We start from the raw sequence: 27,200 nt of genomic DNA on the forward strand, positions 1-27,200 counted from the left end.
GCGGAAGTGATGCCATCGTGCTATTCTAACGTCGCAGAAAGTGGTTTTCTCTCTCTATGGTTGTTCCTTCCTCTCTGTCTCTCTCCCCCGCCACCCCCCATTTCTTTTCCTTCGCCGAGACTGGAAATGGCCGCCGAGCGGTAGAGAGCCGAACGGGAGCTGTCGCTCAGAGAAGGGTGAGCCATAGCCAACGCAGGACTTCGAACGGCCCGAGGAGGGCTGGAGCCAGAGAGGTCTTCTGCCTGCTCGGGTTGTTCCTCGGGCGCCATGGGAGCCGCTCCCTCCAAACGCCCCCCCCCCCACCGCCAGCTTTCGGAGCTCCGGCGCGAGAAGCCTCGTTAAGCGCGCTCGGCAACCCTCCCCCGCCCCCCGCTTCCAGACGCCGTTATTTTTTGAAAAATTCCCTCGAGTTCTTCCCTTCGCAACCCCCCCTCCCTTTTTCTAACTGAAGGCGGGGGAGGGGCTTGGTCTGCCTCACAAGGGCGGGAGGAACTGAGGGGGAGGGGGACTAGAGGCGGCTCCCATCTCCCTCACACACACACACACACAGACTGCGCGCAGCCTCCCTTGTTTGGACCAGGGCCCGTCATCTCTCCCCGTTCCCTCCCGCCTCTTTCCCCCATGGGGCGGGGGGAGGAAACAGGTAGGCCGGAACGAGGCCGGCTGGGCGGGCCCAAGGAGAGCGGCCCGCCTCGCCCTTCGAGAGCGGAGGGGGGGGGGCGTCGCTTTCTGATTAGTCTTTTCCGCGCGACGAGCGGCGCCTGATAACGTTTTGACTTGCCTCCATCTTTCGCCACCCTGACCAATCAGTTGAAGGGCGACGAGGTGTAGCTAGGGGGAAGGAGAGAGTCCTTGGCAGCCTCCCGGCACACTCGCCGCACCGAAGGCCCTAAATGGATGCCTCGAACACGCATGTCGCCATGCACGTGCCTGCCAGGCAGCTGCCCGTAACTGGCTGCAGCTCCCAGTTGAGCACCAGACCTTTTGTTGAGAAAGGCGAAAAGGTTTGCAGAGTAGTCAGTGGATCGTGCCTTCTTCACACAGTGCCAGGACTCTGGGCAAGTCCGCACGATTAAATTTGCTTCCAAATGATGCTCAAGAGTGTTTCGCGGGAGGCCTTATATTGGAGAAAGGGGGTGTATCCTTAAGAATTTCATTACCAACAGATACAAAAAATGACTTATCGCAGTAATTTGCAGTATCTTTCAACTACAGCAGTGTGTGGATATTGCCCCAGGCTCATGCAAATGTGTCCTCTGAGAGCAGCACCTGGAGGTAAAATTTACAGTGTGATCCAGGCCCTTTCAATTCATTTCATGGGATTGAGCTTACCCAAGTCAAAGCAAGAAAAGAGTTGTTAATTATGACTCTTTGCCTCATTCTCCACAGTGAACTTGGTATAATTATTATTTGGCACTTGGGAAGGTGCCTTACACCAAGTCAGCTCATTAGTCTATCTAGCTCAGTAGTGTCTTCACTGACAGGCAGCTGCACTCTGTGGTTTCAGTCTTTTCCTTGCTGTATCCGGGGCATGTCAATCAGCAGTTGCTCTACCATTGAACTATGGTTCTTGATATGGTATACTTCCTTCTCTAAGTATTAAGATCTTCAAATAGCATTAAGGGAGATTGTATTGACAAATTGTATTAGGGCTTGTACCTGTACTTTCACTCAGGAAAGAAAAGACTTCACTGTTAGGCTGCAACATTTTCCAAATTATGATGGCAAGGAACAGGTCACTTATACCTGAGAAGGTTTTACTTTCAGAGTGTAAATGTCAGGATTACTTGCTCTCCTGTTCTGAAAGCTGGTAAGCCTAGCTCGGTGACTCACACTGAGATGGAACAGGCAGTCTACTCTGTCTGCATCAGAAGTAATTGAATGGTCAAGTCACACTTGATAGTGGTGGTAGAATATTCCAACATCAGCAGAGGCTTATCAGAAAAAACAAGCTGGATCAGTAAATCATGCAAAATGCAGCAGGAACGCTCCTTAATGAATGGGTGTGTCATGCTTATTATTATTTTAAGCACTCTAACTGCTGTACCAAACTAGCTCTCATTTATGTATCTTGGGAGTGTGTGCTGGAGGGTGGCCCATAGCTTTTCTTTTTTAATGTTTTCTTTAATGAGATTTGCATAGACAATAAAAAAAAAATCAAGCTGAAAAATTATTGAGTACCTTCTTAAGAACTATACCTTGAGGGAAGACAGAAGGAAGAAGTTTAGACCAGGGAGCAGATTTCATCAGCTCCTGACAGAACCATCACAGTTCTACAGAACGCTTAGGCCAGCAGAAGGGTGGTATATAAATGACATAAATTTATATTTCTCACAGCAAGTTAGGCTACATTAAGGTTTTCACCAATTCATATTAGGCTGAGCATCTTGGAGTTATTGCTGTAGGGTTAATAAGTAACAGCACTGTTACTTACTATTCAGAACATTTTTTGAAGAGAGTCCGTTGTACTTTCCCGTGTTAGAAGTATAAATCACTTTAAAAGTGGCTAGTAAGTGGTGCAGATTAGTATGTGCAGTATTTTTCTCCCATTATGGATTTGTCATAGACTTGCAGTTCTGGAAGCATTGTGAGATGTGTTCATTTGGGTTGGTTGTTACCAGATAACATTAAAAATGTGTGATTAATTTTAATCTGGCTTTTTTTAAATAAAAAAGTTCATTTTTATCTTGCTAAATGTGTAGGTTTACATTGCTTGGTCTGAGAACACACATTGAAGCTTAAGTTAAACAGGTCTGGTAACTAGTTAGCACCTGGATGGGAGACGACCTGATAATCCCATATATGCCACTTTGAGCTCTATGATGAAAGGAAGACAGGATATAAATGCACTAAATAAAATAAATTCTTTAACTATTCTGGAATACTGAAAATTACATTCATATTCAGAAAAGAGGCAGGTATTGAGGTATAAGCAACCATATATGTTGCGCATATATTTTTTGTGAGCTCTTACATGCAGAAAATGTTTTCTGAGTGTGTCCCTTATACCATTGTTCAGCACTTTAGGTGGATTGGGCACTGCATTCAGAGGCAAAGAGCATTGGCACCTTCACATCAGGATAGGGCCTTAGATTAGGTTTCCTGTTGCTCCCAAGCAGGTAAGGGGCTCTGACTAAGCTCTGGCTTTTATGCCCCAAACCCAAACCTCTTTATTAATTTGTGGCACCACAATAGGTGGTGGCACTAGGATAGGTTACTGTAAGATACAAGAACGTTGTGACACAAAACTTATATATTCTTACTGAGCAATTTTTGGAAAGGCCAATAAATTAAGTCAATGTGAACATGTACTGTATTTCTGAACAATCAACTTAAACTCAGCAGGCTGTGAGACAGTGTTGCACTGAGTAAATGTTACTTTGAGTTTGAAACAACATAACCCACCACATCAGACTGTGCTTCAGATCTTCTCTGTTTAAATACTTCAAGCATTTTTTAAAACCTGTATTAACTATGCAGTCAAATAACATCTGCTTTTGTTTTGTTTTTTAAAAACAGGAATTAAACATTTGAGTGCATACCAATAATTTTAAATCCATTTCTTGTCTAGCAGGATTGCAAGGTAAGCTAAATACTTAGCTATTTTAAATATTTTTAAGACCATTAACATTCAAAAATATTTTTAATACTTTGTTGGAAGCCGCCCAGAGTGGCTGAGGAAACCCAGCCAGATGTGCAGGGTATAAATAATTTGTTGTTGTTGTTAATTTTATTAAACCATATCATTTATAGTTTCATTTGGGGGGATGGAGACAGCTTGCTGGAATCCATCTGTCTCAAGAGACAATGGAGTGCATCTCCAGGGGTGAATTCAAACCTCTGGAGAATCACAGCACCTGCTGTGGCTACAGAGATTGGTACTTTGTAACTGCTCCCACCTACATTGTTTTTGCTGCGTTAGGAGCACCAAAGTGACCTCTCTGGTGGTGCAAACCTGGACAGTGTGTGTGGAGGTCCTGAACTGCCTAGACGACAAGACCCCCCCCCTTCAGCCACACTAATGTGATCCAAAGGAAAGCAGAGCAATACATTTGGCACCAGCTTGGTTGCTGTGGGACGTGGGTGGCGCTGTGGGTAAAACCTCAGTGCCTAGGACTTGCCGATCGTATGGTCGGCGGTTCGAATCCCTGCAGCAGGGTGAGCTCCCGTCGTTCGGTCCCAGCTCCTGCCCACCTAGCAGTTCGAAAGCACCCCTAAGTGCAAGTAGATAAATAGGTACCGCTTTATAGTGGGAAGGTAAACAGCGTTCCGTGCGCTGCGCTGGTGCTGGCTCGCCAGAGCAGCTTCGTCACGCTGGCCACGTGACCTGGAAGTGTCTTCGGACAGCACTGGCTCCCGGCCTCTTAAGCGAGTTGAGCACGCAACCCCAGAGTCGGTCACGACTGGCCCGTACGGGCAGGGGTACCTTTACCTTTGGTTGCTAGAGGTGCCAGAACGAGGCATGCAAGATGCCATCCAATTGCCTTAGGGACTTCACTTCATATTTGTGTAGGGTTTCGTCCTTAGCTCTGGTAGTACCTCTGGTGGGGGACACATCATGCTCCTTCTGGGGTAGTTTCTCCACCTTTGGTCCCCACCCTGAACTCAGTTCTCACCTGTGACTCCTAAAATTTATTTGCATGAGACACCCTGGAAATGGCTTCAACTAGCTGGGTAAACCAGGTGAAGGTAGCCGATGGGTCTCAAAACCTCAGTGAGTTAGGGAGTTCCCCTGCATGTGAATTAAACATAAGGATTAAACTATTGGTGGATGCCTAACCCTTGTGTGAAGAAGCAATATGTCCAGTGTTACTGTGATCCAGTGTGTTTTTCATAATAAGTAATAATAAAGTTTTAAATAATGGTACTAATTTATTAAAGTGGCTGTAAACTTGTTCCTTTTGGTCCTTATTTCTCGAAGTTTATAACTTTTAAAATCCAATATATTCAGATCTCTAAAATTCCAAATTTCAACAATTTCAGATTAGATCTCAGTTATCATTTCTTCAACCCAAACTCGGCATAGATTGGTAAATTGGAATGAAGATGGCTGTTTTGACTTTTATTGTCAAATAATGACTTAAGTGTTGCCTTTGTTTAAAAGGAAAGTAAAATGACTTGGTTGAATTACTGGATGCATTAGGCAGGTTACATGAAAACAGCCAAATTTTCAAGTATGGAGGAAAGCTAGGAAAGAAAGGAAAATAATATTTTTCTGTCTGTTCTGAGTTAGCTATTTTGTCTTTGGGTTTTTTGTTTTGTTTTTGCTTTTCATTGAATATGAGCTACTAAAATATACTAATGAGATAGCTCTTGCCTTGGCTGTCATATTTATACTGTATTGCAGTACTTCAGTGATGGGGAATACACCAGTGATGACTTTGTTCATTGAAGTCTATGTTACTAGTCTGTTTTGATCTAGCTATGTTAGTACAAAAAGAATTGGTGTTTTGAGTGACTTTCTGAGTTATGGATCAAACGTAGATCTTTGGGGTAAAGAACAGTAGAGTAGTTAGTAACTATTTTTAGTTCAATATAGACAAGGATAAATGAAAGGTTTTTTAATCAAGAAAGGAACAGCACACACACACAAATGCATAAGCATTAAATGTATTCAGTGTGAATATTGAAAGAATAGTTGACATTTTTGTTCCCTGTTACCTATAGTGCTTTCCACTGATCTTTGCCATGATGTGGAACAGAATGTTTGAGGAGATTAGTGATAATTTGAAAAGTTTTTTTGGAAGAGTGGGATGGCTTCTTAACATAATTTACCGCTATCCATATATGAATTGATTATCCTGAAACTAAGGTAATGTGTTTCAATTTACTATTTTCTATTTGGTAGGTGTAAGCTACTGGGGGAAAAATGGGTCGCTCTAACACTAGATCACATTCTTCAAGATCAAAATCCAGATCACAGTCGAGTTCAAGGTCAAGATCCAGATCACACTCTAGAAAAAAGAGATACAGGTACATTTCTTCCATTTATCAACTTTCTCCGTGGTTTAGTTTTTAAAAAACATTTGAAAGATAGACTTTATTATCAGCAGAAATTTGAAATGCATGCTAAGAATCACATAATAGCTTAAGTGCTGTTTTGAGAAGATTCAACTGATTTTAGAAGACATTTTTTGCTTTAGCTACTGAAGCTTGTAGGCTACTGTTGAGTGTGGAGTAGTTGTACAGAGGATGTACAGGACTTAATGCTTATAGCAGATGAAATGTCAAGAAAGAAATGCCTATAAACAAGAGAAACCAAGGGAATTAGTTGCTCTGATTCTTTACCCTGACTCCCCAGCCCCCTCCAGCTCCCATCATATAAACAGAAAGAGTAGCTAGCTGCACATTTCTTTGAGGGAGAGCTTCTGTATTTTATTCCATTGACAGAGCACTTTGAACCTCAAAGGCTGCCGTTCAGAGTGCCTCCTGATCTTAATGGAGCTACTTGGGGGCAGGGGTGTCTCTGGGCCATGCCACTGTATATAATATGGGTAACTCTTATTTTAGAAGAGTCATAAACTATGGGCACTAACATTTCTATTTATCTTAGTTCTAGGTCTCGGTCTAGGACGTACTCACGATCTCGCAGTAGAGATCGTGTTTATAATAGAGATTACCGCAGAGATTACAGAAATAATAGAGGAATGAGACGCCCCTATGGCTATAGAGGAAGAGGTAGAGGATATTATCCAGGAGGTGGAGGTAGATACCACCGTGGAGGTTACAGACCTGTTTGGAATAGAAGACACTCTCGAAGCCCTAGACGAGGTCGCTCACGTTCTAGAAGTCCAAAGAGAAGGTCAGTCTCTTCCCAGAGATCTCGGAGCAGATCTCGCCGATCCTACAGATCTTCCAGGTCTCCAAGATCCTCTTCATCTCGGTCTTCATCTCCATATAGCAAGTCTCCTGTATCTTCTAAAAGACGTGGGTCATCAGAAAAGCAAGCAAAGAAAACGGAGGGAGCTGCTTTACAAGACAGTCCATTAAAAAATAAATCACAAGAGGAGGAGAAGGGTGCATTTGAACATGATCCTTCTGAGGCACTAGATGATTTCAGTAAATCTGCAGCAGCTTCAGGTGATATTTGGCCTGGCCTTTCAGCATATGATAACAGTCCAAGGTCTCCCCATAGTCCTTCTATTGCTTCCCCACCTAGTCAGAGTTCCTCATGCTCTGATGCCCACTTGCTCAGCACAGTCCACTCAGCAAAAAACACACCTCAGCACTCGCATTCCATTCAGCATAGCCCTGAGAGGTCTGGGTCTGGCTCCCTTGGAAATGGCTCTAGTCGCTATAGCCCTTCCCAGAATAGCCCACTGCATCACATTCCTTCAAGGAGAAGTCCTGCTAAAGCAGTTGCATCGCAGAATGCTCCACGTGAGGAATCTCGGATACGTTCTTTTTATCCTGAAGCTGGGGATCAAGAAAGTACAAAGGGTGCAAAATTTCTGAAAAGGTAGGAACTGTAACTACAAAAATAAAGATAACATAAATAGTATAGTAAGCATACTTCTTTATACATGTATATTGTGCAATGAAAAGTACCTGAATTTTCTCTAATTTTATGCTGGTTATACTTAGGTTCTGACTTAGGAATGTATACATGAACTTTTCATTGTTTCTCAGTCAGAGCTGTAAATATACGTTTTCATTAGTATGTTACAGTGTCTTCATTGGAAGCAATTAAAGAATAAATACACTGCAGATTAATGTGTATTGAGAGTTCTGTTAAGAGAGTGATTTTCCCATATTTTTTACAGCTTTAATAAGAGTTGCTCTAGCAGTGTTAAGCAGTAGTGCTGAAAGATCCTTTTGTCTTGGTAAAGGAAATACTATTGTGGTGGCCCAGATTTTTCAAAAGTGCAAGATTGTATCTATCTTCAGTAGAGAAACATAATTTGTTAAATTTAAACTGGACATTGGCAACTTTCTAGCTGACAAGGTTCTCACCTTTGTTTATAATGTATCTGTAGAACTGAACATAGCAGTAACCATTTATGCAATGTTGTGTCTTTTAAAAACGAAATAACCAGTTGGAAATCTGTTTATCTGAGCTCTGCAGGATAGATAGCACAATTCTGTTCACTTCTCAAATTACTGAATATATCTTCAGAAATATATCATTTTTTATAAAGGAAAATTTTTCTATTTGCTTAGTAATATATAATAAATGGCATACAAATATCGTAGAAGATTACAAATGAAATAGACTAGGGGGCTAGATGTACTTTTAATATATAGGAGAGACTAAAAATCACATTGTATTGCTTCAGTAACTGCTTTGGCAAATGCCTTGCAATTTATTGTATCCAGATTGTGAGTGTGTTCTACTATGTAAGCAGTGTAAGAAGACATTTTTATAAGCTTTTTTTTACAGTGTTATATGCTCTGAACTTCTGGAATTAAATGGGATACAGATACTGTATTTGTGCTGAAATGTATTTAAGAAAAATAATGATTTGTAAAAGAGAGCAGTTTTCTTACAAGATAAAGTAGGCACAAGAAATAGTTAAAAAATCTGAAGAGCCACTGAAGAATCTCATCAGTCAATATATAAAAAAAGTTATAATTGTGTAATTAAATTTGTTTGCTTTGGTACTCATTTTGTGGAGTTGGGATGCCATAAGGATAAATGCTACAAACTGAAATGAAAGCAGTTGGGAGTTATTCTCCTCTTCTTTGCCATCCACAGGTACACAGATGAAGAGTCTAGAGTATACCTGCTTGATAGGAGTAATGCTAGGGAGAAAGATGGTCAGAAGGAGAGAGGGCTAGAAAAAGGGAGGACAGAGGGAGAGAGGGAGTGGGAGGACCAAGAAGCTTTGGAATATTATATGGATAAAGAATCTGGAAAACAAAAATTTAATGACTCTGAAGGGGAGGACACAGAGGAGACTGAAGATTATAGACAGTTCAGAAAGTCTGTTTTGGCAGATCAGGGTAAGGGCTTTGCCGCATCTCACCGGAATGCTGAGGAGGAAAGCTCAAAGTATAAATCTAAAATCTCTCTAAAGGCAAACAGAGAAAGTGAAGGATTTAGAGAAGATAAAAGTTACAAGCTTAAAGACACAACTAGCTATGTAGTGGAGAGGCCTAGTGCACTAAAAGATAAGCACAAGGAAGATGAGAAAGTATCTGAGAGAATGATGAAGAAAGAAAACCAATCACCTGAGCAGGTAAAGTCTGAGAAGCTCAAAGAACTCTTTGATTATAGTCCTCCCCTGCACAAGAATTTGGATGCAAGAGAGAAATCTACTTTCAGGGAGGAGAGCCCACTTAGGATCAAAATGATAGCCAGTGATTCTCATCGACCTGAAGTTAAACTTAAAATGGCACCTGTACCACTTGATGATTCAAACAGGTAATTATCTGAATTTGTAACAGTTTTCACTTATCTATAAAGGAATTGCTTTTCATAATTTTTTATTCTTTTTGTGTTATGCACTTTAGACCTGCTTCCTTGACTAAAGACAGGCTGCTTGCTAGTACACTTGTCCATTCAGTCAAGAAGGAGCAAGAATTCCGATCCATCTTTGACCACATTAAGCTACCACAGGCCAGCAAAAGCACATCAGAGTCATTTATTCAGCACATTGTGTCCTTAGTTCATCATGTCAAAGGTATGCTTTGAATTTGCCATACAAAGTGAGCATCACATGGCACTAGGAAAGTGACGGTGAAGTCAGTCCATTGGGAAATTCAGCCCTTTTATGTTCAAGTAGACTTCATGCTTTCCTCTTATGGTTATATATCCTAACATTCAGCATTCTAGGAAATGGATATGTAGATTTTGATGAGTGTTGCATAGTTTTAGAGAAGCTTTGGCAGATGTTACTTAAATTATTCCTCTTTTCCCTGGATTCAGATGAAAAGGAGAAGAAAATGAGATTGAGGTTAAAGAGATGTGTAGGACAGAGAAATGGGAAAAGATGGGGATAATAGAGGTGAGAGAGCAGATAGCGTTAAGGGATACAGAGTGAAAAGATGGGGGTAGCAGAAATTGAGCTGCAGAGACCCTTGTAGGTTGGGAGGAAATACTAAAAAGAGGGTTAACTGAGAAACGAAGGTTCAGGTGGAAAGATGAGTGTGTGCTATGATGTACAGAGCAACCTAGTTAGAGATGACTAAATAAAGTGCTGGCATAAAATCATAAAATTGTGGGAAATATAGTGGTTTCCTAATAAGAAAGTGGCCCTCGGGGTGATTTGAGTTGTGTACCTCTGGCATAGGCCAGTCTCTTGCATCTAATTGTGTGCATGTGTATCTGATACAGTTACAACTTGCTGAGATTTCATCTGGTCTTGAATAATTTTGGTTTGCACTACATGTCAACTTAATATAACAGAGAAATACAACATAACTTCTTTTTAGTTAAGTCTCCTTGATCCTTACTGTCACACTCCAGTAGGAATTCTGTAGTGACAAATTAAGTCATCCTAATGTCAATATGGGGACGCGGGTGGCGCTGTGGGTAAAAGCCTCAGCGCCTAGGGCTTGCTGATCGAAAGGTCGGCAGTTCGAATCCCCGCGGCGGGGTGCGCTCCCGTTGTTCGGTCCCAGCGCCTGCCAACCTAGCAGTTCGAAAGCACCCCCGGGTGCAAGTAGAAAAATAGGGACCGCTTACTAGCGGGAAGGTAAACGGCGTTTCCGTGTGTGGCTCTGCCTCGCCAGAGCAGCGATGTCACGCTGGCCACGTGACCCGGAAGTGTCTCCGGACAGCGCTGGCCCCCGGCCTCTTGAGTGAGATGGGCGCACAACCCTAGAGTCTGTCAAGACTGGCCCGTACGGGCAGGGGTACCTTTACCTTTAATGTCAATATGTAGTGGAACTAAGTGCATTGCTGACTAAATAGCCTTGCATAGGTGTAAGTGTTTGTTTTTCAACTTACAGCCAGAAGTTGGGTCTCCTGCTCCAGTGTAAGGAACTTGGGCAGTCCATTTATATCTGGGTAGGCCTTGGATGGTACCCAAAGGGCAGAGATTGGCATGGGAGTGTGAAGTTAGTTGTCCTTAGGTACCTGTACAGGGCTGAACTTCAAAATCATTAGTTGTTTGGGAATCCAAAGACACACAGCATTGCATAGCCCCAGTGGGCAAATGGAATGCATGCTCCTCTCCATAGTTGCATACTTGATATTTTGAGATGAATATGAATAATGCCATATAAAATTCCCCAGTGTGCCCCCTCCATAGTCCCATTAACTCTCTGGGTGACCTCCATTGTCATGTGAATGGACTTCCACTTGCTCAATGGGACTTCCCATTTCTCCTCTCCACCGTGTTGCCCTCTGCAGTTCTTCTCTGAAAGGTCTCTGAAGCATCAAGCAGATTTGAGGGGAATGGGAGCTAAAAGTGGGAAGAGAGGAAGGGGAAGTTTGATTGTACAAAGAAATATATTACACAGTTGGAACTGTAGTCTTGGATGTTACCCTTTCTGTGCATAGGAGCAGATCTACTAAACACTATGGGTAAGAGCAATCTTATGTCACTTGGAAGTACAGGGGGCACAGACAGACATTATAACCCCAGCTTCAGTGCACTGGACCACCTGTAAAGTGAAAGATGGAATGGCAAGTTGGAGGCCAGACTGCAGCCTAGCTGTTACATGTACAAGGAACAGTGCACGGAAGCCAATCTTAGTTAGATTTTAGTGTGTTAGCACTTTTCTTATTTTGTAATTAAATGAGTTGCATTTAAATTAGTTATATTTAAAGCTGATTGGGATTGCCTGACTGATTCAAATGATATTCTTCTAGAAATATATACCGTATTTTTTGCTCTATAAGACTCACTTTTTCCCTCCTAAAAAGTAAGGGGAAATGTGTGTGCGTCTTATGGAGCGAATGCAGGCTGCACAGCTATCCCAGAAGCCAGAACAGCAAGAGGGATTGCTGCTTTCACTGTGCAGCGATCCCTCTTGCTGTTCTGGCTTCTGAGATTCAGAATATATTTTTTCTTGTTTTCCTCCTCCAAAAACTAGGTGCGTCTTATGGTCTGGTGCGTCTTATAGAGCAAAAAATACGGTATTTAAAGACACCCTGGTTACTAATAGATTTCTAAGTTTCTCTTCAAAACGGTGATAGCTCTTACTTGCTAGCTAGAAAGCTGCTATTTGGTGTAGGCAAGTCACAAGACTTACCTCCGGATCCAGCAAAACAAAACAAAAGCATCCACGTATGACATTGCTCAGTCATATATTTGAATCAAGCTGGTATTAGAAGGGGAAGATTTTCAATTGCAGCCAGAGGCATGTGCCTGTTTCTGCAAAACACTAGCCGGATGATTTAAGTATATTATAAGTCTAGAGATGTGATACGTTGGTTTGTTTTCTGTTGTTAGTCATTGGGGTTTACCCCTGGTGAAGTAGGCATCTGGGAAGAGAGCATAGGTAGCTGCCTTAATTTTGGTCAGACTTTTTGTCTATTTAGCCCAGTATGGTTTTGTTTAACTGACAGGAGCTCAATCAGAGGTCTTTCATGTTACCTACTCCTCTTTTTAACTTGAGAGGCCTGGGATTCAATATGGGACCTTGAGCTTGCAAAATATGTGCTTTATTGCTTAACTACAGTTAATTCTCTTATCTAATGTTACTGATATGTATAGCTGTTTTCCTAGCATTTCCACATGCATATACGTTAGTTTGAGTAGTGGGTCTGCCAAATCTATTCATTGGAAGGCACCATCACTCAAGCTCAGCAAATATCAACTGCATGTGACTGCATGATTAAGGACAGATTTTGGGTTGTATTCAATGTAGCACTAATGTGAACATTATGTTGGTGTAAGGATTTCTTCTTGTGCAATGGTATGTTCTTCCCCTGTGGACCCATGAAATCTGTTCTGGAGTTCCCCCAGCCCTCCAGAGCAGATTTGGGGATGATGGGGGAGAAGAGGGGGGTTTCATTTTGCTATTTCAAGAATGTAGTTAAATACCACCTTAAATTTCCTGCTTTATGTTGCTTTTTCTTGAGGAACAGCTAGTTTTGTTATAATAGGAGTAAATCATGAAGAATTTCAAAGATGTGAATTTGCTGGTGAAAATATTGAAAATAACATAGTATATGGACTGATTGACCAGATCTCTAACAGTTATGCAACATGGGGCACAATAGTATAATAAAGTTACTAAAAATTCATTTTCTTATGCTTTTATTTCTCTCACTGTACTAACTTAGATGTTGCTAATTGTTCATCAAGGGAGGAGCAAACAATTGATTTTTTTGCCTACTATAGGATGAGATCCAACACAGCAAGAGCCAGCATTTGTTCCCGTAACAAGCCAGCTTCTTCTCCTTCTCTCCCTTGCATGCCCCCAAATCTGCCCTGGCGAGTTGGGGGACCCTTGAGCAGATTTTGGAGCTGCAAGGAGCTGGAGGGTGGAGAAGAGAAACCAGTAGTCATATTGCATAAGCAGATTTTCTTTATGCAAGTGGGTGGACATCATTGGATGTCACCCTTAGAATGAAGTATTTATCTTGGCCTAGACAGAAAGTTACATTTCTGTATGTCTTGTGTTATATTTGTACATCGACTGTGGTTGTCAGCTGATCTTCTAAACATTTTTTATTCATGCCAATTTGAGAACTGCAAAATAAATCTTAATAAGCTTCCCTACCCAGAAAATGTTTTACCAAATTATGAAATCCCTGACATTATGCTAGCTAAAGAGATCATTTAAATTGAATGGTTCCAGTGAATATATAAAATACACAATTTGACCAGATATCACTAATCTGTGACCAAATTAGTGCTGTGTCTAAATCATAATTTGTTTCCAAAGGTATTTAAATCTTTTTACACACTTGAAAAAACAAAACAAAACCTGTGGATCGAGTTTTGGTAAAAGCGTAGTAGTAATTTTACATTATTGGTGCAATGCAGCTAGACTAAACAGCTCTTCACTTTCCTAGAGCTGAAAATGCCCAGTGATATTTTCTTTTTCATTGCAACTAGGTCCTGGAATGTGTTTTGAAATGGCAAAATCCATATTACAAAAGTAAAATAGCTGTTGAAAGATAACAGATGCACAAACAGGCAAAGTTGAACCTTCTATCTTCCTGGCAAAAATGGCACAAAAACTGAGTTGCTAGCTCAAATTCCTGTGTTTGATGGAATTATGATTGAGGCACTACCCTTGTAGTGGCCATATCAAGTTTTAATGATTGGTTATGAGAGATGTGCTGGATGTTGGGCGGTAAGTTGATACAGATGTACATTGACCTGTTAAGCGGATAGCTTGCTTTATTTGTAGCATTTAACAGTCCGTTATAATTTTACACGTGTTTCTATTTTACATTTACATTCAAACATCTGTTGAACTGGTCTTTCAAAATGTAATGTGTGTTACTAATTTAATGGTCTTGGGTTAAAAAAAGGAAACTTTTAAATATGCTACCAAGTTTGCCAAGATGCCAGATGTTTAAATATATTCAGCTGTTAAGGTCTTCATTCTGGTCTGAAAAGAAGAAGTTGTGTTTCTTTTAAGAAAAAAACCTCCCATATCTTTATCTTATATATGTTTACTTAGAAATAAGTCTGAGTGAATTTAAGAGGGCTTACTCTAATATAAACGTGTGTAGGGTTACATCATTAATGAAGAACACTTAGCTCTATATGTATCAATTAATTAAATAACCAAAGAAGCTCTCTTTAAATTTGTAATATTTTCCTCTACAAATACAGCAATGTATTCTGCTCTTCTGGGCACAAAGCAAAAATGTTTGGTAAAAAGAACTGTCTCCGGCATTAAAAAGTTACGTTTTTTGAATTAGTAGTGGTACTGGGCAGTGTGTATGTGTAGAGAAAATTGTAAAATACAATGGTTACCTGTTGCTGTACTTTAAGAAAGATGTGGGAACAAATGTTATTTTTGTGTCTTGTATATTTTAAGAATTCATTTGCTTCTTTTACATCCTTGTTTGGTATGATATATATGTGTGTGTGTGTAGTGAAATTAGACAGTATTTGTCCTCTGCAACCAACAGAACAATATTTCAAGTCAGCTGGAATGACCCTAAGTGAGAGGTTCACTGCTTATCAGAAGTCTACTGAAGAACATAGCACCCGGCAAAAGAGTCCTGAAATACACAGGTGCAGTATTACATAGTTTTCTCTGCTTCTTGCCTAGCTGAAATACTAGTTACTCTCCAAAAGATAAATAACTTCTTAGTGAACCAATAAGTTCCTTATCTAAAATAGATATGGAGCAGGAATGGAGAAGAAATTATTGGGGGAAATTGCCAGATCAGTTGTGATACATACTTAATTGTTAAAGTCTGGTAATAATAGAAAATGTTTCATGAATTGAAAATGTTTCTGTAATAGGACACACTCCTGACTGGGTTTTTCTTTCTTTCAAGAAGGCAGGAGGTTGGAGATCTGAAAGTGGGGAATTTAATATGAATCTCTTGTCATGGTTACTTCCTCTTGAGGTTTAGATTTCCCCCCTGTGAATGGATGGAGACCTATTGAAATGGGGCTCTGTAGGACTTCTGGTATGTTTGGCACTGCTGTTGAAGCCTTAGTTGCTCTGTAGAATATGGAGATGACTTGGCAGTTGACATCATAGTGCCCAGGTGTCCTTCTCCTTAGCAGAACCTGGGCAGCATTTGGTATATAGCTATACTGATACCTGTTTCTGGGGAAGAAGCAGGATATTATGGTTATGGTGAGGGAGACAGGACAGCTTAAGTGCAGAGAAATGAAGACTTGTGCTGAGACCTGATCACTATATTGAGATTATTCTGTGGGAGTGTTGCTGCTAAATTAAAAAATTATGTCCACCACTGTATTCTCAGTGTTAATTAGCTGAACCTTTCCAGATGTATAAAGGCCTATTTACAGTGCAGTTCAGAAAGGCAAGCAATAGGAATACCACAAAGAGGTATATATGGAGTTGCCTTAGAAAACAGTCCAAAAAATCCAGCTGGTTTAAAATAGGACAAAAAGAACACCAATGCTTTGTTAACTGCACTGACTCCTAGTCAATTTCTGGGCCCAGTGTTGGTATTGACTGAAGATAGTCTCCTCCCGTGTAGATGTACCTGGACCCCAAGATCATATTCAGGGGTCTGTCTGTAGGTGCTCCCATCCAATGAGGTGAGGTGGGTGGCCACTGGGTAGAGGGCCTTTTTAGTGGTGAGGCCCCAGTTGTAGAATGTTCTCTCCAAAAAGGTTGTGGTCTTTTTGGTGCCAAATGAATACTTTTTTATTTTCAAACGTCGTTTAGATTTAGTGTATTTTTAAGTTCTGTGCACTATTGTTGTTTTCTGATGCTGTTTTAATTGATTAATATTTTATGTCTTTCTTCTATTTTTACATTTCATAGCTTAACTTCAAAATGTAAACTGCCCAGAGAATATTTTTTTGTTGTTGATGGGCAGTATAGAAATATTGTAAGTAAATCAATAAATGCTTCATTCAGTTTAAATGGTAATTGTGTATATTCAGGACCAGCACAAAATTTCCTGGTACCTGAGGGCACAGCCAGCACTGCTTCCCAGTGTACCATTCCCATGCACTGATCTACTGCCTACTCCTTTTGGTCTTTTTTGCTGCATCAGTGGCAGCAGCATGGATGAGCTCTCTCCAGGGCTTCCTACCTGGCAGTGCTTCACTCTAAGGAAGAATTCTAGAGAACATAGGATCATTGCAGACAGAGGCATTGTGGGCCAGGTGGCTCTGAAGGGTGTCTTTGTCTCTGCTTTGACACCATGGCAGCCAGCAAATACCTTTTAAAATTAACAGTGTACTACTTTTAAACTTTAAACTGCTTACTCTTCCTTAGAACAAGGCTGGGTGACCCAGTTCCAGTTAAAAGCCTTGTAGGAACTCCTTGAGTGCTAAATAGAAGGATGACCAGACTGAGGGACAGTGTGTGAATATGCTCTTCTCAGTCTGCCATCTGAAGAGAAGGTCTCAGTATAGCTAATGGATGGGCTGGGCCTGTCGGGGAGGGGATACGAAACTTTATGGCCAGGATACAAAGAGCAAAGGGAACTATATGTGCTTTCCCCATAGCTATCCTCTGTACTGTATCACAAACTGTATGTAGTTACAAAAGTACATACAGTGCAATTGCTCAAAGAGAATTGGAATTCTCACTGGGGCTTTCTCTGATATACAGCTCTTTGACTCAAGGCCTAAGTTTGCAAAAAGTTAAATAGGATATAAAACATTACTCCCTAACTCTAGCTATGTGTGTTTAAGTGAATGATGATACCTGTCAAATGAACTACAGGTTTTGTTTTTCTCTGTGTGGAGTTGCTATGTCTGTGTATTGTTAATGTAAAAAGGCATTTGAATTTTCTAGTTTGAAATTGCCCCTGAAAGAAAATGTTGCATTATGTGGTTTTTGAATACTGCTGTTGGTTTAACTTCGTGGAAATGTGTAGCTGTTGCTATTTTGATTTGACTGGTAGGTCTATGGGTTTTATTCTTGAGATGTATCTGTACTTTTTAAATGGGTTCAATTTTAGACTGCACAATGGCACTTCTTCTTTTGTGTTTCCAGTTTTCCACTTGACAGAGATGAATGTTGGCAGCCATAATTATTACTTTTAAAAATCTTGCATTTAGGAGGATTGACATCTCTCCAAGTGCCCTGAGGAAGCATACCCGTTTAGCGGGAGAAGAGAGAGCCTTTAAAGAAGAAACTCAGAAAGTAGGTTCTAAATTGATATTCTTAATTTTAGTTTTGGTTTAAAGCATCCAATCCCTTTATCCCAGAGGCATGTTTTACAAATTCTGCTTTTATCATTTTATGTCTTAAGTGATAATAGGTCTGACCTAGTTCTGATCATTTTCGAAGGATGCAGTGGACCAGTTTTGTGTAATCTAATTGTGACATTTTATCACTTTGACACAAAAGGATTACTGTACTTTTTGTTCTTAGAAAAATAGACAATGGATTCTCTGAATTTGCTTAATTCTCGAATTTGCCAGTCGCACTAAAGTCTTTCACTCTCAGGAGCAGTTTTTTTTCTTTTAAGTGGGGGTGGGTGGGGGTGTGATATCCAGAAAGCCCTGTTTCACGAGTGGTATCCTATCTCTGGCTTCAGTCCATTAATTACCAATGTTATCCACAAAGGATGTAAAATAAGCTTTTCTTTAGACTGTCCTAGTAATTGTTAAAGATGTTGTTATATTGAAGTTTTGTTCCTGGATAATACGTACTTGAAAGCTTCTTTCAGGTCTGCTTTCTTTTCGTAAGAGTAACTTTTCAGTCCCAATTCAAGCAAGTTTACTCTCTTCTGTGAAAGAACATTCTACTAAATGTGCAAAAGAACTATTGGAAAAGGGAATATCGCTTACATAGCTGGGTAACAATGGAATCCTATGCCTGTTTATTTAGATGCATTCCCACTAGGTTCATTATGATTTACTTACAGGAAAGTGTATATAGGATTGCATGCAAAGAGGTTGATTTCCTATTTCATTCTCTTAAGGGTTTTTAATACTAAAACACTGCACATTTCTGATCCAGGGAGATAAAAAATTAAAGTGTGATGCTGCAGATCTTCGACATGACATCGACCGTCGTAGAAAAGAAAGAAGTAAAGAACGAGGAGACTCTAAAGGTTCCAGGGAATCCAGTGGATCAAGGAAGCAGGAGAAAATTCCAAAGGATTACAAGGATTATAAATCTTACAAAGATGACAGGTAAAAGGCTTAGCTCCCATAACTAGGCTTTTAGCTTCTAATTAGACTTTTGTAATTATAAGCTTAATTGCTTTCAGTTATCACTGTACAATGGAACATCTAAATTTAAACAATTAAAATTATTTGTTTTACAGCAAAAATGTATTTGTCTTTTACACGGCTTATGGTGGATGAGGACAAAAACTTTGGAATAGCAAGCTAACACTGAAAAAAAATGACAAATTAATCTGTCCTATTATCCAGGCTACATCAGGAGGTTGGACTTCAATGCAGTACATTTCTGTAAACAGTTTGTGTAAGAACTTTGGTTCGTTATGCTTGATTCCGCACTTTTTCAACTCATAACACCCAGATTATGAGAATTTTACTGACATGTAGGCTTAATGTGGGAAAGGGGGGTGAGAGTTATTTCCCCCCCTCAAGACAGATAGTGGGCTCAGAGAAACAGGTTAGTCTTTAATAAAGCAACTTACTCAATGTGAAAACTTGTAGCAGTGATAAGAATTACTTCAGGTATTTTATATTCTATAAAAACTGTAAAATCAATGCCAAATGTATTTGCTTTGGGGAAATTGAATGTGAAGATCATATTTTCCTGCTCTTACTTACATAATCATGGATTTACTTGCACTTTCTGTTTACTTTCTTACACTGATGTCCATACAACCATCAGTTGCTGATTATTTCTGCACCCTGGGTTTATATAGCAAAAAGTCAATATCAATTTTTGCTTCTTGGTAAGATGTACAAAATAAATGAAATAGTATCACTTTAGAATTTTACCCTTGGGGATTTTCCCCTACCTTTTATTCTTTCTTCCATTGTAAAGCATGCATATATATTTAAATTAGTTTCTGGCTAATTGGTTCTCCTTGTTAGGTGCTAATGAGCCATTAGCTGTTAAAGTTATAGATGGAAACTGGATAGTGTAATAATACTGCACGTTAGATTCAAACAAGAAAAGAGGATAGCTTCTATGGGCACAGAAAATAAATCCTATGTATAGGATGCTACAGCAAACAGTATGGTTTCTTATTTTTCAGTAAACAAAAAAGAGAGCAAGACCGTTCTCGATCTTCCTCAACTTCCTCCCCATCTTCCTCCTCATCCAGTTCCCGAGAAGAAAAGGACAGCAAGAAAGAAAGAGATGAAGAATTTAAACCCCATCACGAGCAGAAAGAATACCCAGGCTTTACAGGAGTTGGAAGACCTAGAGGCACATTTGTGAGTTTCTACCATAATTTTCCTGTTTTTGTTTTTTTTTTAAAGTCATAATTGCAATAACTGCATTCATATTATTAGGATTTAGTTGTTTTATGTGAAATATTATGGAAGTGCATTTTGAAGAGGTTCCTGCTGGAAATGTAGCTTGCAAGGAGGAAATATATAAAATCCTATCCTAGATAGGGATATGTTTATCTTTTTTGGCTTAAAATAATAAAAATATGCGCATTAAACATTTAGTCACACCTGCAGTGTTTCCTATTGTGTTCTACTATTAGCTTGCACATATGCTTGGTAGTCATGATTTTAAGTGTTTGAAAAGTTGATTGTGAATTTTCTCACAGAATATTCTACCTTGTTGGTGATACTTAATTAAGGAGTAAGTTTTTCTGCTGTGTGTATTCCTTTTTCCATATTCTTTGTTTTACTTTTTTGCATTTCTAGTCACTTTTTAATCATGAGCAGGAGGGACCAAATTTTTGAGCAGGAGGGACCAATTTAACCAGAGTAATGCGTGACTACAAGAGAAAACAGTGCCATTTGGGCTTTCATGTTCAGTGACAAATGAGCCAAGTCATCCATTATTTGAGATTGGCATGAGAGAAAGGTGTATACAATTTTAAAGCAGTTGCCTTATTTGTATTGGGCTAAAGTTCATTGCGCTCTGGATAATAGTATCATGTGCTTTAAAATGGGATGAGAGAGTTCTTTACGGGGAGGAGCAAGATGCATTTTTACTGCCTACATCTCATTGCAGGCCAAATTGAACAATGGATTACTTCTACCCAACCCAAACTTCACTAGTAAGGTGTTGGTTTTGTGTGACACGTAGTCACAGTTAAGTAATCCCCATTAATTGCAAATGCCAAAATCCTGAGGCCCTTAAAATTGCAAGATTTAAATAATCCAAAGTTGGCTTGTTGTTGGCTCTCTTCTTTGCTGAGCTTATGGTTTCATTGTTTCAGAATAGAGTAGGATAGCTAAATTCTTAATAGTAAAATATTATAGTTTATCAAGGGTACCTAAATTAGGGCAAAGTACTTTAAAGAATTACAAGAAATTGTTATGTTCAATTGGACTGTGTGCAACCAATATTTGTAAAAACTAACCTAAGAAGTTACACAAGAATATAATCAACAATAAAGGGATATATAACATTCTTGTTATGGAATGACATGTAGGTTGTGAATTATAAAGCAACATTTTAACAGCTTAGTAGTTTAAATGGGAAGATGGAATTGGGACTGGTTATCATTATTGAGGTGTATCCACTTTAAAATTTTAAGAAACACTATTACTTGGTGGCAAATAAGTAGAGAGAGATGATTTAGTGGTGCTTTCTTTTATTTCTTTAAAGTATTTTTATTCTGCTCTTTATGCAAAAAAAAAAAAAAAAGGCTCTGGTGTGACTTACAAAAATCATCAAAAAGGTAGTCCTTGCCCTTGGGCTTTAGATCAAAAGAGAGACACACAGAAGCAAAAGAGGTTGGAAAGGGGGGGGGGCGAGGAAACAAGCTCATGTACTTGAGCTTCTTGTAATGACCAGCTGGAATTGAAAGATTTGGGAAAGAAGAGCTAGAAGTTGCTGGACTTTCAGCAGACTCTTAATGTGTGCCCAATAATTTGGTTTGTTTTCTTCACATGATGTGAGTGGACTTAAAGGGCAATACAGTGCACTTGCCTTAGCATGCAATCCTGTATGCAAATTCTGTATACCCATATTATATATTAGACTTGGAATTTACATACTTAATATAAATGTAAGTATGTACATTTAAGAACCTAAGCTTCAGGCAACCTATTCTTTTCTTCCTTATAGCAGTTGCTCCTCCACATCTGCCTCAACACTACACCACAATCTTTTTATCTTTTCAGAAATGTTACCAAAGTCCATTTTCCAAGATCTTCAAATTAGTTACTTAATGTGGTTTATACCTTAGTTAATGGCTTTGAGTGAATACATATTCATTTAATGTTTTTGGTGTAAGTAATATTGTGCCATATAGTTCCTATTATAAATGCGCCTTCTATATGGGATAGTGTATGGAACATTGAAAGGCAGCTATGACTTGGACAGAACTGTGGGTCTTGCCATGCCAGCAACTAGAAACAGGTCAAGACTGTTTTTTTAATGCTACTTTTTTAAAGTTACTTGAAAGTATTTTTCCTATTACATCTCTGTTGTGCTATTTCAGTTAAAATGCATTTTAAAAAATTTAGGCTTTTCCCATGTCTCTTACTTTTTCTCCTTTCTTGCTTTTTATGTTGAATATTCTAGACTACCAAACTTTGATTGTTCATTGTAATGTGCAGAAAGAGAACAGTAACTCCCAAACACATGTGTTTAATTTCTCCATCCTTCAAAGCTAGGCTTTTAAGCTGCTTCTTTGGAGAACTAGAAGCATCAGCAAAAATTGCTGAATTTTGTGTTTTCTGTGGACTACTAGACATTAGAAATTTCTCACTATCATATACTACTTTTTCAAAGTGTTATATTGGATACGCCCCTTTAAAAAAATATGTAAACGCTCTTCTGCTAGCTAGAATGCCATTACCTTAAAGTGGCTGTTAAATTCTGTAGATTGATCCATAAGCCACTTCATTTGTGTGTGGTATTATCTGATGAATGATAACAAAGCATATTAGTTCGTGCATTAGGAATTTATCATTTGCTTTGTGTAAACAAATTAAATGCATAAATGCTTTGGTTAATCAGTTTCGAATTAGGGGCAGAGGAAGAGCCAGAGGCGTGTTTGCTGGAACAAATACTGGTCCCAGCAACTCAAACACTACTTTTCAAAAGAGGCCGAAGGAGGAGGAATGGGATCCTGAATATACCCCAAAAAGCAAGAAATACTTCTTGGTGGGTGCCATACTATTATGCATGCATCTTTTCTCAAAGCTTGTCTTATAAGCAAATTTATGTAGGCAATATCTAAAGCATCTTCTATCATTTGAAGAATCTTAAGAGTCCTGTAGGGGAAGCATTAGAGCTCATACTTGCTTTTATATCTATCTACGTAGGCTTATAAGAAATGACTAGCTGTAGAAGACAGGTCTTTTTGCACAACCTCTTGCTTGTCAGTTGTGAAGAGAAAAGGAGAGAAAGTCTAGCACTTACAACAGGCGTCCCCAAACTTGGCCCTCCAGATGTTTTGGGACTACAATTCCCATCATTCCTGACCACTGGTCCTGTTAGCTAGGGATGATGGGAGTTGTAGTCCCAAAACAGCTGGAGGGCCGAGTTTGGGGGTGCCTGACTTACTCCTGCAATACACTGTTGTAAATACCTTATTCTATAGCAGATTTCACAGTTGTAATACCTGCAACTGTAAGGAGTTTGGCTTGCATAAGAGCTGTGAGAGAAACCGATAGTAATAGCACCACTGGTTTCAGTTGAATAAAAATAAAAATCTTGCCCCTCCTGTTCACCCCGACAGTCTCCCCCAAGTACCTTTTAGGCCCTGAGGAAGTTATAAATGCTTCCTTGACCCAAAGCCTTTGGTCAATATATGACTAGAAAGAAAAGCACATTTTTGCATTGTATTCTCTCCTGATGCCCCTTAGACCCAGGTTTTCTCTTTTTTGGGGGGGGGGGGAATAAATGTTTACAACAAACTTTACCTGCACCATAATCTTGTGCTGCTTTTATGAGGCAAAAAAGAGTTATTTATGCCTTCCCTATCAGTCTTAGCCTGGTCGTCCAGTGTCAGGCAATGGGCAAGTTTATCCCCCAAAGGGTTGCCCCCAGAGTATAGCATTTCCAGTAGCAATCCATTCATTGGAGGGAAAGTAAAAGCATCCATTCAAGGAAGCCACTGAAGTCCTGTCATCTATCCAAAGTGATTTGGGCTTTGCAATTCATTAACTTGTTTTTAGCCTGTTTGCATTGGGAAGAAAGTCAAGACTATATCTGAATAGCCTTGTCTGTCCTGTGTTCTGTTTCATGGTCTACACTATGTCAATATTGGGAACTTGCATTTCTGTGTAAAAGCTTTCTGATTGCTCACTTGGCAGATTTTTATAGATGAAAATCAAAAAATGTAATGTAAGTGTGATCTGCGACAAAATGCTAACAGTGCTTGTTCCCCTTTCCCCCTCCTCCAGCAGCCGGCCAACATTTTGTAGGCATTGTACATACCTAGCCCTAATTGGGCTGTTTTGGGAATCCTCCACTTTATTCTGGTTTTTTGTACTTCTGCAAATCTTGGGATTTCCTCTGAGTTTTGACTATATAAGTTATAGTTGCAACCACACTCATTCCTCAACATTGGAAATTGAGAGAATGATATGGTAGGCATGGTTAGTTTTCTTTGATTTTTTTTTGATGTAGCAGAATCTGCCATGTGACTTTTCAGAAAATATGAATATTAACCCATTACTTACTGTTTCTTCCCATACATTTTTGCATTCCATCAATTAGTACTGGTAAACCCGAGGGTGTTGTATAGATAATTGAAACATAGACAATTTATATTGAATCAGACAAGCAGAAGTTTAGAAGCCTGTGCAAATGACTAAGATATTTTGTTGCACCTAAAACTATGAATAATCTGTTCTGTGTCCCTTCAAATCAATGAGGGCCCTTAGGTCAGTGGCACAGCATATACTTTGTATATCTAACACACTAAATTTAATCACTGGCATCTCCAATTAAGGGATCTTTGGTAGCAACTCTGGGAGATGCCTCTACCCAAGACATAGTTTTGCACAAGCTTTCCAGTCCAAATGGACAATGCTGAGTTTGATGGACCCAATATTCTAACTTGATATCGGGCAATTTCGTATGTCTGTATGCTTCAGAACATCAAGAACAAATGACTCAGCTACAGTTTTTAGCTATGTGAAGCAGGCAGTTTAAACTTTTCCAAATAAAGTGTGTTAGATGCTTAATTTTCCATTGTTAATCCATGTTTTACTCTAGCATGATGACAGAGATGATGGTGTAGATTACTGGGCTAAAAGAGGAAGAGGTCGTGGCACTTTCCAGCGTAGCAGAGGAAGATTCAACTTCAAAAAATCAGGTAGCAGTCCAAAGTGGACACATGACAAATACCAAGGGGATGGGCTTGTGGAAGATGAAGAAGAAACAATGGAAAATGAAGACAAGGAGAGACGTAAAGAAGAAAAAGTAAGTAGTTCTGGTTTATGAACTCCTTTATTGCTCTATGAATTCTAATTCTAATTTTAAATGGCTTAAAAATCCAAAGTGTAAATAGTGCAAACATTTTCATCTCTTTTTGCACAGGAATAGTAAATTTGAAGATGAACTACAGCTGAAAACATCTATGTGCTATCTACACAGCGTTATAATATGACTTGTCTTCAAATGAATGTAAGCATTTTACTTAAATTTTATTGTTGGAGAGTAGTTTAGTTTAGTTTTTGTTTTTTGTTCTTTTGCAATCTCACTAAATAGTAACTGTTGATGATTATACAAAAGCAAGTAGAAAAAGTACAATACTATTTGTCATGAGCATCTTTTTAAAATGTTTACTGATTGTTATAAGCAGTGTAACTTTGCTTTGTCCAGAATATATGGTGAGAGAACCCTGAAAGTTGTATTTCATTGCCCCTTCCACAGCTGTGTTTATTCTAAAGTAAAACTTAGGTCTGCACATCTAAATCTTGAGGCAGCGTTTTAAAATAAATCAGTACTAAAGATCAATTCTATGATGGAGTTAGTAATTTCCTGAACTTTTTATTTGTGTGGCTTATGTTTAAATTGCAGCATAATATTACTTTGACTGATTTGGGGTGGGAGACTAATAATTTGTTTAATGCAGCCACCAAATGTCTCAACATTTGAACAGCACTGCAAGATTAAGGATTTGCAATCTGTTTTCACAAAGCTTGCTATCGATCACGTTTGAGAACCTGAGTAATTTGCTATCTTTTGTATCCCATTTTCTGAAAAATGAGTGCAAATAGGACATTATGCAAGTCAGTGTTGGGATCTTATTAATTCTCTCATACATTCACATTTCTAGAACACGATGGGAGTTCTCTTCTGAACTGATCTAGATCTGACAAGTAGAGCTGTAGCTTAACAGGTGCTACGTTTCTCCGTCCACATACCCTTACTGCTAATGGGGAAATGCCTCAACTGTTTGTGCAACAGCACTAAAAGTAGCTTGACCTTCTGCATACTTTTCTTACAAGAAGACTTGTCCTACATTCCAAACCTTTAGGCGTACGACAGAAAGAGGTAAATTGTAGTGAAAAAGTTGCCTTTAACACAAGCATGTTTCAGTGTTCCCCCCCCCCCCAGAGTTTACATGCATAATAAACATAGTCTTATGTAAAGCACTAGATGCTATCCATTTATAACATTTAAGCAGTGTGTATAACGAAATGACATTATTACTGCAGGAACATTAGAGGAAGACTCACTGACATCTCGTGAAAGTGTTGGCCAGAAAACTCATGGCAATATTGATCCAGCTACCAAATGTACCAATCTTTTCCCCAGTTTGTAAAATAGTATTTTCCGTGGGTTTTCTTCAGATAAATAACTTGACCATTTGGATATCTTCATGTTTTCAGTCTTCAGTGGAATAAAGATGTGAAAATTCTAAAATGACATGAGACTTTCATTTGCAGGTCCAACACATCATAGAAACATTATTAAAGCTGTATGTTTAAGTCTAAGCTATAAAGATTCTTGGAGGAAAGTCTGACATTCTATTTTACATTTAAAAACCACATATTGAAAGAGTAATTTAAGCCAAACTTGAATTCATGTGTCCATTTAAAAGCTGAAGGCCAGTGTTTTGTCCAATAAATTCTACTGCTTGAAATCATATTTCAGTAATTGCTAAGTTCTGAAAGTCACACTGTTGGTACTTGTACTCTGACTGCCATCAGCTATTGAGAGATTCAGACTACCGTCTTCTCTAGTCCTGCTGCCAGGTATTAGACTGAATGGCATCTATAAATGCAAAGCATTGAGGTGTACCGTTGAGCACACCCTGCTCAGTATCTTAATGGTAATGTGCAAAGTACTGTATTCAGTAGTAAAAAAAATAAATCATTTTTTGTAAGGTAAACTGTGATATGAAGATTATGGTCTACATTATGACATCACAACAGAGCTTCTCTTTCCTGTTCTCCCTTCAGCCCCCCAAATCTGTTCCAGAGAGTTGGGGAACCCTATGGAGCAATTTTTGGGAGCTCGGGGGGGGGGTGAAAGGGGAGAAATTGGAAGCTCTGTTGCACAAGCAGATGGGTATTATGGATGCAGCCTAATTTATTCTTAACTTGTTAGGTTAAGTAACCAAGAAGTCTAGATACAGCTGTCCAAATTACTTGTTT

The 27,200-nt window shown here is 39.3% G+C and overlaps 1 protein-coding gene across 10 annotated transcripts; it reads left to right on the forward strand.

Annotated features, from left to right (window-relative positions):
• Nucleotides 1-34: 34 nt before the first annotated feature.
• BCLAF1 (BCL2 associated transcription factor 1) lies at nucleotides 35-26,469 on the forward strand. Of its 10 annotated transcripts, XR_003705899.2 has the most exons (14): nucleotides 35-176; nucleotides 3,520-3,583; nucleotides 5,849-5,973; nucleotides 6,554-7,459; nucleotides 8,696-9,364; nucleotides 9,454-9,623; nucleotides 14,987-15,092; nucleotides 17,580-17,664; nucleotides 18,487-18,662; nucleotides 19,706-19,886; nucleotides 22,603-22,749; nucleotides 24,811-25,017; nucleotides 25,135-25,221; nucleotides 25,877-26,469. XR_003705899.2 is itself a non-coding variant. In XM_028723508.2 (13 exons), the coding sequence occupies exons 3-13, from the start codon at nucleotides 5,870-5,872 to the stop codon at nucleotides 25,138-25,140; spliced, it is 2,757 nt and encodes a 918-aa protein (XP_028579341.2). In that variant the 5' UTR covers nucleotides 35-176; nucleotides 3,520-3,583; nucleotides 5,849-5,869; the 3' UTR covers nucleotides 25,141-26,469. The 10 variants fall into 10 exon arrangements, 5 of the variants coding, with proteins under 5 accessions (XP_028579341.2, XP_028579343.2, XP_028579344.2 ...); XM_028723508.2 differs by having other exon boundaries at nucleotides 25,135-26,469; XM_028723510.2 differs by having other exon boundaries at nucleotides 19,775-19,886; nucleotides 25,135-26,469.
• Nucleotides 26,470-27,200: the final 731 nt, after the last annotated feature.

This window comes from Podarcis muralis, chromosome 3 (genome assembly GCF_964188315.1).
Source record: "Podarcis muralis chromosome 3, rPodMur119.hap1.1, whole genome shotgun sequence".
Taxonomy (NCBI): domain Eukaryota; kingdom Metazoa; phylum Chordata; class Lepidosauria; order Squamata; family Lacertidae; genus Podarcis; species Podarcis muralis.

Excerpts from the sequence above, each read along its gene's own strand:
- BCLAF1 (XM_028723508.2), top strand. The coding sequence starts at position 5,870 with ATGGGTCGCTCTAACACTAGATCACATTCTTCAAGATCAAAATCCAGA. Across the intron at positions 7,460-8,695 it reads GGTGCAAAATTTCTGAAAAG|GTACACAGATGAAGAGTCTA; the intron begins GTAGGAACTGTA and ends TGCCATCCACAG. Across the intron at positions 19,887-22,602 it reads GAAGACCTAGAGGCACATTT|TTTCGAATTAGGGGCAGAGG; the intron begins GTGAGTTTCTAC and ends TTGGTTAATCAG.